This window comes from Chelonoidis abingdonii, chromosome 2, assembly GCF_003597395.2.
Source record: "Chelonoidis abingdonii isolate Lonesome George chromosome 2, CheloAbing_2.0, whole genome shotgun sequence".
In the NCBI taxonomy this organism is placed as follows: Eukaryota; Metazoa; Chordata; order Testudines; family Testudinidae; genus Chelonoidis; species Chelonoidis abingdonii.
Window position 1 is genome coordinate 48,851,773 of NC_133770.1, and position 12,932 is coordinate 48,864,704.

The following is a 12,932-nucleotide window of genomic DNA, read 5'->3' on the forward strand; positions in this document are numbered from 1 at the left end:
TGTTCCTCTTTAAATTAAGATATAAACCAGAAGCCACTCTGCATAAATTAGCACTGCCAAATTCCAAATATTTTCCCATTAATTTTTTAAGAGACAAAATAATAATAAGACTAGCTTAATTCTAACTTTCTTAATTCAAAGAACATGAGCTGACGGTATTTTTTTTTATTTAATAATAATGCATTTGTCTAGCCTTTTTAGAAACTTGACCTTGAAATCTGTTTACTTGACAAACTTTGATTTCCTCTGTCACACAAAAGCATGGATTTGTTAGTACAGCTTGTTCGTCAGAACTGGGATTGGGATTTTGTTTGTTTTTTCAGTAATAAAGCACAGATTATTTATGAAAGAGGGAGAGAAAGCAAATTATTACATAAAATTGCAACTAGAGAAGAAAAAATTAGTGTGTTTTGTGTGTGTGGCATTCCATACTGTGGGGGATCCTACTGTAACCCTCATATTCCACATTTCCATATAAATATAAACATGCCTTGTAAGGTATCAGGGGAAAGGTTATGATCTGCTGAAAATAATTTCTCTATCCATATATGTGTATCATTAATGCATATGAAGTTATGAGAATTGTGTTGTATGGTTGTCACTAAAACATGCTGTAAATTGGGAAATCAGTCAGATATTAGCTCCCCAGAGGCAACAGCAAGGAAAGTAACCAGCACCCAGGCAGGGTGTGAAACAACCGATCAACAACCATTGTCCAGCCAGGGAGCTACAATTCAATGACTTATGTGCATGAGGCCACACCAGGAGAATTGCTCAACCTTGCCAGGAAACTCAAGAATGCACCCAGACATGCCTGAACTTGTTTTCCAAGCACATGGACTGAGGGTATAAAACAGACACATCGGCCACATGCTTATGCTTTCTAGTTCACCCACCTATGCTGCAAGCAAAAAGGACACTCTGAAGACTCCAACTGAGAGGACTGGCCCAGATTTTAGGGGTGAAAACTGTGAGAAAAACTGCTTAGTCTAGTTGTTGCCCAGCCTAATAGGGTTGAGAGTTTAGACTACATACTTATATTTTATTTCTTTTAGTAACTAACTCTGTCTTTTTGCCTATCACTTAATATCACTTAAAATCTATCTTTTGTAGACAATAAATATGTTTTGCTGTTTATCTTTACCAGTGAGTTTGCCTGAAGGGTGTGGTAAATCTGCTCAGGTTTTGCAAAGACTGGTGTATGTCCATTTTCATTGATGAAGTGGTGAACCAATTATTAAGTCTGTACTGCCCATCTTGAACAGTGCAAGATAGTATATTCCTGGGGTACAGTGCTGGGAGCTGGAGTGGGATTTGAATCAGGTGCCTTTCTCTGTGTGATTCATGCGTGGCTCGAGGAGCATTCATGGAATCTAGCTGGGTGTGGGGTCTCCGCATGCGGTTGTGCTGAGTGATAACAGCATCTGGAGGCGTTGCTAGTGAGAGACAGCCGAGGCTGGAAGAGTTCAGGGGGCACATCGGTCCCAGAGTCCCAGGCTGCACCCTGGGGATTCTGTCACACCAACCTTTATACTATTTATACTATTATTTATTTATTTATTTATGTGATTATCTCTCTTTAAATTTCATTCTTGTAGGATGAAAGGTAGAGCACTCTAATTTCTAATTCAGCTCACACTAAAATAATTGATTTCAGGGTAAAATAGGTACAGCTCAGCTAATAATCTTATGTTATGCTGCATCTCATGATTTACTAAAAATAGTGGAATCCATCAAGCGAGACATCTTTGCTCCAACTACTAATTTAAAAAGGCACTACAAATATCGGTATTGGACTTCTTATAGCTCTTAGGAATATCTGAAGTTCATTAAGTTCCTGTTTGAAAGATGATAAAGACAAAATAATGTGTAAAATGGCATATGTTATACTGGTAATAAGAGTAACAATTTTTTGTTATTGCAATCTAATAATGTTACACAGGTAACACAACCTTAAGCAGATGAAATGAAATGAATGAAATCTTTAAAATGTTGTACAGTTTGGATAAGTTATGCAAACTTGTCTCCATAACATTTTCTTTTGTATTAAAAATCAATAAGCAAATTTCAGTGTGATTGACCTACTGATATGCAAAATGAATACTTTGATAATATCAGTGACAAATAGGGCTCCTTATATTTTGTTAAAAGAATGAGGAGTACTTGTGACACCTTAGAAACTAACAAATGTATTTGAGCATAAGCTTTTGTGGGCTAAAATCCACTTCATCAGATGCATGCAGTGAAAAATACAGTAGGAATATATATATACACAGAGGAAATGAAAAAATAGAGGTTGCCATACTAACTATAACAAATAATCAGTTAAGATGTGCTATTATCAGCGGAAAAAAAAACTTTTGTAGTGATAATCAGGATGGCCCATTTCCAACAGTTGAGAAGAAGGTGTGGGTAACAGTAGGGGGAAAAATTAGCATGGGGAAATAGGTTTTACTTTGTGTAATGACCCATCCACTCTCAGTCTTTAGGCAAGCCTTATGGTGTTCAATTCTGCAGTTTCTCGTTGGAGTCTGTTTTTGAAGTTTTTTTGCTGGAGTGTTGCGACTTTGAGGTCTGTAATCAAGTGACCAGGGAGGTTGCATGCATCTGATGAAGTGGGTTTTAGCCCACGAAAGCTTATGCTCAAATACATTTGTTAGTCTCTAAGGTGCCACAAGTACTCTTGGAGTTTTTTTGCTGATACAGTCTAACACGGCTACCACTCTGAAACTTATATTTTGTTCTTTACTTATAGAGAGTTTTATTTATAATATATCTGCTTCATAAAAACTGAAAATTTAGGGGTCTTCTAAACATCAGATACTTATGGTTGACAAATAAAATGAAGTTTTGTATAACTGACACTGTTTGTTTGAAAATTTTGGGTTTTTTTGAGGCTTAAAATCACGGTGATATGGTAAAGTATGTCAGTTCCAATTTGTCTTTCAGTCTGAATCTATCCATGTATGTAGATGCTCTTTACACTATATTGGTATTTTTAAATTCAAAGTGGCACAGAAATTTGACAAACTAACATTGTTGAATGTTTAGTTTGTTTTTAGATTTGAAATAAAGCAGTTTAAAACTATATTTAAAAAAAAAACCATCTTTGTTTGTGATCTTAATAACTGTTTATATATTCATTTATGTGTAAATTGTTGTTGTAGCAGCTGTGTTACTTCCAGGATATTAGAGAGACAAAGTAGGTGAGGTAATATTTTTATTGGACCACTTCTGTTGCTGAGGGAGACAGGCTTTTGAGGTTACACAGAGCTCTTCTTTGGGGCAGATCTGAAAAAACTTGTCTCTCTCAGTAACAGAAATTGATCCAATAAAAGTTATTACTTCGCCTACCTCTGTATACATTTTGTTTTACTGTAGTTCATTTGTACCATAAAAAAGTTTAACTGTAAACTTAATAATTGTACACGTGAAAACATAGAAGAGTCACAGTAATACTTATTTGTAGAATTACAAAAAATCCTAGCAAGTATAAATAATTTTTATTTTTGTATTTAAGAAATGTGTAGATGGCAGAAGCTTCAGCTATTTCAGGTCAAGCTGAGTAATTTTCATATGTGGAAGTAAAATTGTCTCAATGTAATACTTAGACAAAAACCTTCATATTGTAAGTTCTTAAAACCAAATTACTTGAACAACAGTCTCAAAAGAGATAGCGTGAAACTTTTTACAGCTATACCATAGGAAACTCAGACTGCTGAGCAACAATTTCCCCATTCTCAGCATTAGAGTTTTATACAATCAGAAGTTAGTGAAAATGGTGACAACCGCTGCACACTGAACTTGCAGTTTTGTAGATGGTAGAAACTTTCATATGCTGATATCCTGCCCCTTGTTAGAAGAGACACATAGGGGAATTATGATTATAAAAGCAAGATTGTCACTTGTCCTCTGCCCCAGTGAAGGGGAGGAAGAGAGTACAAGACCTCTTCATACTACTTTCCGATGCGGGCTGGTCTGTGTTGCCAGTCTGTGCATAGGAAACAAAGCAGGCTCCACATTTCTCTCTCTCCCCACACATAAATGTACTGGCAAGCAGAGCTGGGCCAGCACAGGGTAGGAAGACAGTAATCTGATACTGTTATGGGCCAGTAGCTGATTATTTCCTGCCTGGAGCAAGGAGTGAAGTAGATGGGGAATTTGCACACTAACTCGCAATTCATTCCTGAATTGCTGTTGGGGTAATATGTTTACCTACAGCCTCTTACAGAGAATTAGTAGCAGTGGATGAAATCCTGATCCCACTGGGTACATTTACACTGCAGTTAAACATCCACAGCTGGTCTGGGTCAGTTGACTTGGGCTTGCAGGGCTCGGGATGCGGGATTGTAAAATTCCTGTATAACTGTTCAGGCTCAGATTGGAACCCAACCTCATGAGGACCCCATGAGAGGGCAGGGTCCTCGAGCCCAGGCTCCAGCCCAAGCCCAACGTCTACACAGAAATTTTTAGCCTCACAGTCCGAGCCAGCTGACTCAGGCCAGCGACAGAAATGCCATGGGTCTTTTATTCCAGTGTAAACATACCCTGAAGTCAACAAGAGTTTTCCCATTGACTTCAACAGGGCCAGAATTTCTCCCAGTGTGTCAATCTACCCCAAGATGTTAACATTCGATAGCTGTAATGACTGACTTTGTAAGTGTCCATGAGTAACTTCTTATACTTCTCCATAGCAGTAACTCTAATCCCATGAGTAGTCTCACCAAAGATGATGGGACTACTGTGGATGAGAGCTTTCAGGAATGGGGTCTGAATGGCCGTTCCTCATTGTTTATGCTCCCAAAAATTCTTGGTGAAGTCACTGAGAGTTTTGGGTGTGCAATGAATGCAGAATCAGACATAACATGAAGAAATTATCACTTCTAATAATTGCTTGTTTCATAAATTTTTGTAATATCTATTGTGAACAGTTGTTTTGAAAGTTTCTTCCTTTTGCTTTTCATTCTTCACTTGAATCAATAAAAATGTGTTTTTTTAAAAAAAAATAGAATAGAATGGATCTAAACTGAATGGTCAACTTTTATCATATGAAAGTGAGAGTAAGTTTTCCATTTAGTTTATGGTTGACAGTGGTGTTAGCTGTAAATAATGTACATTGTATGTTATCCCAAAATATATACTCCATTGCAAGCTACGGTCTCCAGTATTTCAAAAGATATGCTCACCTCTAATTTTTATTAGTAAAATATAGATCTTTTTAATGATGCAATCATAAAATGCAAACAAATCCATATCCTATAATAGCTAAATAATTTTCTTTATATATTTATTGAAGACTGGGACAGGGAGAAATTACTTGAAGCATGGATGTCTAATCCAGAGAACTGCTGCCAACGTTCAGGCGTTCAAATGCCAACTCCACCTCCAAGTGGGTATAATGCCTGGGACACACTCCCTTCTCCACGAACTCCCCGCACCACTCGCTCTTCTGTGACCTCCCCTGATGAAATCAGCCTGTCACCTGGAGATATTGAGACAATTCTGGTATGATTTATTCTTAAGAAAGATTCCTTGCCTATTACTTTGTGAATAGTTAAAGGCACAAAGTAATGTTTTAAATATTATTAAAAAGTTGTTCTGGTATATAATGCTTTGCAACTTGTGAGAAAATCTTCCATAATCGTTGTGCAGTTGGTTTTTTAAAGTATGTTTTTTTCCTTACAAATAGGACTGAAATTGATTGGGAAATTGAACTGATTTCCCTCTCTTGTTTCTCTCCCCCCACATCCTCCCTCCCCTCCGCTCCCCAACATAGTGCAAGAGAACTATTTTGTCATTTACTTTTGTAAAATAACGTTGGAAAAGACATGAGGGCTTTTTGTCTTTCTGTCTTTCTTTCTTGTAAGCAAACACTGAAGTGTGTGTAGAATCAGAGAAGTGTAGAGTTGGAAGGGAGCACAGAAGGTTGCCTGGTCCAGCCCCTTGTGCTGCTTCATTTTAACAATTGGCTTTATAATGACACAAGTTGAGCATGTGGCTGGAACAAGGGGCACTGTTTTCAGTTGACTGCCACCATTATAATGTAGGACTTCTGGTTTAACAAAATAGGATCATACCAAGTGTGTGTAGCTCAGCATTTCTTTGGAGACTTTTTATCTACATGTTCAATTCCATGGTATCCATTTCCTTGAACATACTTAAATGCTCTGAATCTTCCTTTTTTATATTTTTCATTGAGAAACAAAGTTTTCTTTGTTTTTGCCTTTTAAATGTCAGCCTACTACTGTACTGTAAGATGATAAATAATTTTGCTGTGTGAGGGCTGCTTTAAGCAGTTTACAAGGCTATCACAAATTTCAGATATAAAAGCATCTTTCATTAAATCAATAACGCTCTTTTGGAAGACAGAACTCTTTTTCTTAATCCACAGCTCTTCTCTAATTTTTAAAATACTACAAAAATGGTATATGGCATTGTAATTTATCTTTTTTTATATCTGCTGCAATACTTTTCCTGGAATGTAACTGCATGTTAAATGAAGTGACAAGTGTATGTTATATTGTATATTTCCTTTTCTTAGTATTGGGGGCTTGTGATGGGAATGCAAGATAAGACCCACTATGAAATATGATGGTGGATGTAGTTTAATATCTGTGGTATTAGTTTTGTATCTGGATTTAAATTGTGTCTGTGTGTGTATAGATTATATATAGCTAGTTTACTTCCTATTTTACAGTCTTCAATTGTTAAAATTGATCTTTTAGGAAACTAAAGAAACAAGTACGATTGTTAGAATTTCAGGGATTTTATGTAGAGATTTTTTTCTATTAAGATGTTTCTCACTTAAAATGCTCATCTATGCACAAAAAGCCCAGAGCCTTTTGTATCCCGGCCACGGCTGGGATTTAAAGAACTCTGGGCTCCCCGCGGCTGCAGCCAGCCCAGAGCCCTATGAATCGGCCATGGCCAAGATTTAAAGAGCTCTGGGCTCCCCGCAGCTGCGGGCAGCTCAGAGCCCTTTTGAATCCTGGCCACGGCTGGGATTTAAAGAGCTCTGGGCTCCCGCCGCTGAGGGCATCTCAGAGCCCTATGAATCCCGGCCGCAGCTGAGATTTAAAGAGCTCTCAGCTCCCTGCGGCTGCAGGCAGCTTAGAGCCTTTTGAATCCCGGCTGTGGCTGGATTAAAGGGCTCTGGGCTCCCTGTGGCTGCGGGCGGCCCAGAGCCCTTTGATTCCCTGCCACAGGCCGCACAGTGAGCATGTTGTGCAGGCCTGATTTAGCTCATTACACATTTTGATCTAAAGATGCAAAGTACAAATTTTCAAATCAGTTTTACAAACCTCGACCTCGTTTTTTAGATCTAGTGATTAAAATCATAACTTTAAATCAATTATTTAAATTGCTCCACCCTGCCTTGGGCCGATTCTTTGCAGGGCAGAATACCTCCATTGACATACGACTGACTTAATCTACCAAGTCCTGCTACTGCTATTGAAGTCAGTGGCAAAACTCTCATTGACTTTACTGGAGCACTGTCGTCTTTATTGGGAGCTAAGAGTGCTCAACATCTTAAAGGCTGGAGGTGGCGGAGATCCCAGAAGGCAATAAAAAAATTTGTTGCACAGGTTCCTAAAATATTTACTAAATGTTTGTGGGAGGTCTGTGGAAACAAAGACATGCACCTTTCCATTTTCAGTTTTTCAAACATAACGCAACACTTTCTCCTTGATACATTCGTAAAAGATTTTTCCCTACTTTGTACTGTTTTCTTACAGTAATTTGGTTTTATATTTTTATTATGTACTTCTCATGAGTTCTGCACATGGCACACAAGAGTTTGTTTTTCTTCCTTTCATCTGTATTTTTTTCTTTATCTACAGTGCAACATTTGTATGTGTAATATTTCTGTGTTTGAAGACCCAGTGGATATGCCTTGTGGACATGAGTTTTGCAGATCATGCTGGGAGGCGTGAGTATATGCATTTAGCATTTTTTAAAAAATGATTAGGTTTTCCATTTTAAAGGGGGGGGATCACAACCAATAAATAGCCATTGTCAGATGTGAGCGATAGCTGTTCTGAACCATATGGAATACTTTCATATGTATTTTTCTTATTGGCCATTAACTGGCTGATGGGTACATAGCAATGGCTTTGGCCCTGATACAAGCTTAAATCCATGACTGAATATGGATGGATTTAAGCATGTTGTTAAGTGCTTTGCTGAGTTGGGGCCTAACTGTCTGAGAACTGATCTACACTTAAAAGTTTTACAAGTATAACTATTTTGATTAGGAGTGTGAGTTTTACAGAAATAGACTAGTAAAAGCCCAAGTGTGGATGCAGCAATAGTGGTATAAAGATGACTGTATACCACTATCACTGCATCCACAGTAGGGAGAGTTGTACTGCTTTAATTATACTGGTAAATTTAAAGTGATGCAACTTGTCTAGTGTAGATAAGACCTAATTCCAGTGCATCTATTATTGTGGTATTATGTAAGAGCATTAAGCTCCTCACCACCTTAAATTTGAGTTACTGTTTAAAATGTGGATTTTAGAGCATGTAGAAAAAATCATTCATGTTCCTATTGTATTGTAAATTGGTGTGCTGTATCAAGCTCTGAGTAGGGCTAATGCTGCAAATCTGGAGTTATTTGATCAAGGGGTTTTGGGGGTACAGTGTCATCTTCCCCCCACCCTCAAAGACCTCGTCAGTAAAATTGAGTTCTTTTTTCTTTTTTGCATACACATGGCTAAAATATGTTGTTTATTGACCCCAAACTAATATCACTGATAAGTTACAACTCAGCTAATGTCCGGCATCCACTATCACTTTGCGGAAGCAATATTTTTAAACATAGTAGAGGCTATCATTAGTTCTACAAACTGCCTTTCACTTGATGATAGGGTACAGACAATAATTTGTGTATGTATTCAGGCATATGCTCTATGGTGAGGCATAGCTGACATCAGGTCGCTTGGTAGCTCATACAACATGCTGGAGCTGTTAAACCCAAACACCACCCTGGTACTGAGAGTTCAAGTCCTACCCTCAACAGACTTCTGAGATAGCTCTCTGCCTGCATTCTGCTTGTGGTTAGGAGCTGCAAAGGGGGTCCTTATGGTAGTTTGGCCCTGAGGGCAGAGCTTTCTGTTTAAGAGCTGATAATTCAAATTACTTCAAAATTCACATGCATATTCCGGCTGTTTTGAAAAATTCTGTACCTCATCAAGGCCAGGATAGCGTTAGTGGTGCACGTCTGGTTTCATTTGAGTAAGGGGTTTCATCATATACAACCCAGCTAAAAGCTGTATACAAAACCAATATTAGTTCTTGTTATAGAGAGTTTGAATCTGTTCAGTCTTCCTCAGAAACTCCTTTGTGAGGGACAATTACTGAGCAATGATAGTTACATGGTTTCTCCAGGAAACAAGCACTGCACCTTGACCATGGACCATCAGTTTGTTTGCTCTCCTAGGGAGACTTTTGTGTACTGTGCACACTTAGTGTTACCAACTTGCCATTTGCTTGGTGTCCAGGGCTCATTTTGGAAGTGTGAGTGGTATGTTCAATTTTGAAGATGGTCAGCACCCCACAAGTCTCCATCAATGCCATCTGCCCAAATCCCACTCTAGGACAGTTAGGCAGGCAAAACTGTGTCCAGGATATGAGGCCCAGTATGATGTTATGAGGCTCAATTGATGGGCAAGACTAGATGTCACATTGAAAATGGTATTGGAGAGGCTGGCACAAGAGTTGCAGCCAGGATGGATCAGTTCTGAGCTGGGAGGGGCTCATTGAGCTCCTTTAAAGTACTCCTAGGCCTGGCAGACAAGATCTATACTGGAAGCTGGGAGCAGCCATGCTGTGGATGCCCGAGGCACATATTGCTGAGATTGGCAGGAAAGAACTCTCAAAAAGTTCAATGGGGAAGTTCACACATCTCAAACCTGTTGCTGAATGCTCTGTTCATCTCCAGGAGGTGTTCTCATTCATTTTAGACATCCTATTAAGAAGAATGGGCCACTTCAAACCTCTCTGAGCTTCCAGAGCTGCAGACAGGTGTGCAGAGCTTCTTTCCACTATGCTTGGGACTTTGGGACTCTTCTCCTCTCCCCATTGCTGCCCCCCACTGGAAGAATTGTTCCTTGCAGCCCTTCCACCAGCACTTTGTCTCCTTCCAGGGCCCCTCCAGCCCTACTGGTGTTACCCAGGGTTCTTTCAACCCAAACCTCTTGATATCTTTACTCTGTGCAAGGTGGTGTCAGGAAATAAATCAAAGGAGACACACTCTTCAACTGATAGATGGCTGGCACAAACAGGACAACACAAGAGTGCTCTCACTTAAAGCTATACTTTACTTAGTTTCAAGCACTTGCACACATCCGCAACAGATTAGTAAAACACCCCCAACCCTCAACAATTACTGAAGTTGGGTGTGGCTCTCAAGTGGCTCTGCGTCAGTCTTCTGATGGGCAATCTTCTGTCTGCCGGTGAGACCACAAGATGTGTTCAGAGGGAGAGTCTCTGAAGAGTCCAACTACCCCAAACTTTCTTCCCTTATTTATTCATTCATGGCCTGAGCCCCATGAACCTGAGTCTTGTATCACAGTATAAATGGTAGCCTAAGTGGTGAAAGCATGCCCAGGAAGCACCCTCCTGCCGACCTACTGGTGCGCTTCAAAAAGGAGGGGGAAATAGACAAAAAAATAACTAGTTAACACAGAGTTATGGTTGCCTAGCACTACCTCATATCCTTTCAGAAAGTGGAGAGTAGCTAAACCTAAATTTTTGAACACCAAAAATAAAGAGCTATGTTAAGACAAACTTAAACCTCTGAAAACTGGTATGTGTCTCTATCATAAGCTTTCCCAAATCTGGACCTTAGCGTCCAGAAATCTGGGTGCCTGCATGAACCCCTCTAAGCTTAATTACCAGCTCAGATTTGATCTCGCTGCCACCAGCCAAAAATTCCAGGGTTTTGGCTCCCTCTGGTCTCCCCAAACCCTTCCCTGGGGAACCCCAAGACTCAGAAGCCCTGAGTCTTACCACAAAGGGAAATAACCCACTTCCCTTCCCCCTCTCTCTCCCACCCAGACTTTCCTCTCTGGGCTAACCTGAGAGTTACTGATGCAATCTCTTTACATCACAATACCAAGAAGCATGTCTCCTCTATTCCACAAAGAGACAAACCCCAAATACAAGGAAACAGAAATGATTCTATCTCTCTTCCCCCTCCCACCAATTCCCTGGTGCTGCAGAGCTTTACCCTCAGTAGATCTAACACAAAGAGAATTCCCCTTCCCTTCGTTCCTTAGCCTACCCAGAGAGAAAAACCAAACAAGTCTTAAAAAGAAAGCTTTATATAAAAAAGAAAGAAAAAAAACACATGAACATATGATCTCTGCATTAAGTTGACAATACACAGGGCTATTACTTAAAAGAAAAATATGAATAAACAGACTTATTCAAAAAGAGATACAATTTAAACATTCCAGCAAACTACACACATGTAAATACAAAACAAACAATAACAGCCTATTGTTTTTTCTACCTTTGTACTTACAACTGTGAAACTGAAGATTAGAAGCTTACAGATAGAAAAAGATCCCTCTCATAGCTGAGAGCCAGACAAAGACAAAGACCCAAACATTCCCTCCCCTGAGCTTTGAAAAATCCGGTTTCCTGATTGGTCCTCTGGTCAGGTGTTTGGTTCTCTTTGTTAACCTTTTACAGGTGAAAGAAACATTAACCCTTAGCTATCTATTTATGACAGTCTCCCACACAACATTTACTCAACCTACTTTGAGTGATACCCCAACTAGCTAGGGATCATAGGACTGCATCCTTTGTGAGCATGTGGAAGACAGAGGGGAAAGTCGGCAACAACAGCGGGGAAGGGGGGGGATATTTAGGCCTTGTCCTCGCTAGGAAAAGGATAAACTTTGCAAATGTGAAATAGTAAGCTCAAGCTATACTGGACCACTTTGCCGACTCCAGACAAACTGCCAAAACCTTGGCAATTATTTATCTTTGTCCTAAGGATTCCGTCATCACCTTTGTTTGCCACTGACTGAGCCTTGTGATGCACTTTGATGTGTGTCAGTAGGCTGTATAAAAGCTTCATGGCGATTTGAGAATGCCAGTGCAGGTGTAGAGTTTTGATGGGCACTGAGAATATGCTACTCCTGAGGGGACCCTGCACCACTGCGCAATGCAGAATTTGAGCAGAATTTCCTTTTTCCCATGCAGAAATGGGCTGCGAAGCTGCAGGCCACCACTAGGAGCTGCTGGATCCAGCAAACCCCAGCGTCCCAACTCTCAAATAAAAAACACTGCCAGGGAGAAGGGGATGGGGAAGGAGTTGGAGGGTTCCCAGCTGCTGCAGTTCCTGGCATGACCTGAAGGAAGGAGGCAGCATGCAGGAAACTCCATACAAGTCCAGGACCCAGTTTCTCCCTCTGGATCCCTGGGCTCTGGAGGTGGCCTGCAGCTGGGTTCGAGGAGGGGAAGAGAGGGTGCGGATGTCTGGGCAGGGGTGCACCCCATGGTTTGGCTCTGGGAGAGGAAGGGGTGTGGGTTTCTGGGCAGGGGACACCCCAGGGCAGGACTCTGAGGAGAGGGCCTATGGGTGTCTGGCCCCCCAGCTGGGCTCTGGGGTTAGGGCAGGGCAAAGAAACAGGAACTGGGTTTTCATAGGGGTTTCTTTAAATTTCTACTCATGGGGGAACATTTTGTGTGTGTGTGTGTCTGTCTGTCTGTCTGTATTGTTACAGGAGGAGCTGAAGTATAGACATAGCCTAAGTTACAATAGGCTTAAATAATCTTTAAGTTTGACTATCTTTTTTATGATCCCACAAGTAGAGATTCCTTTCAAGTACTAGTTAATAGCTGATGGGATCAGGTAGCCATTCCAAAGACTTATAGCTGATTTAGTCTAGCTAACTGTCAGTTTGTTCAGATCAAGC

The 12,932-nt window shown here is 40.2% G+C and overlaps 1 protein-coding gene across 10 annotated transcripts in view; it reads left to right on the plus strand.

The window, feature by feature from the left end:
• ANKIB1 (ankyrin repeat and IBR domain containing 1) overlaps positions 1-12,932 on the plus strand; it is a 167,125-nt gene that overhangs the window by 114,482 nt on the left and 39,711 nt on the right. For all 10 annotated transcript variants that reach the window (XM_032798119.2, XM_075062347.1, XM_075062345.1 and 7 more), the window contains 2 exons: positions 5,297-5,505; positions 7,842-7,930. In XM_032798119.2, coding sequence (XP_032654010.1) covers positions 5,297-5,505; positions 7,842-7,930 — 298 coding nt within the window. The remainder of the gene's footprint in view (positions 1-5,296; positions 5,506-7,841; positions 7,931-12,932) is intronic.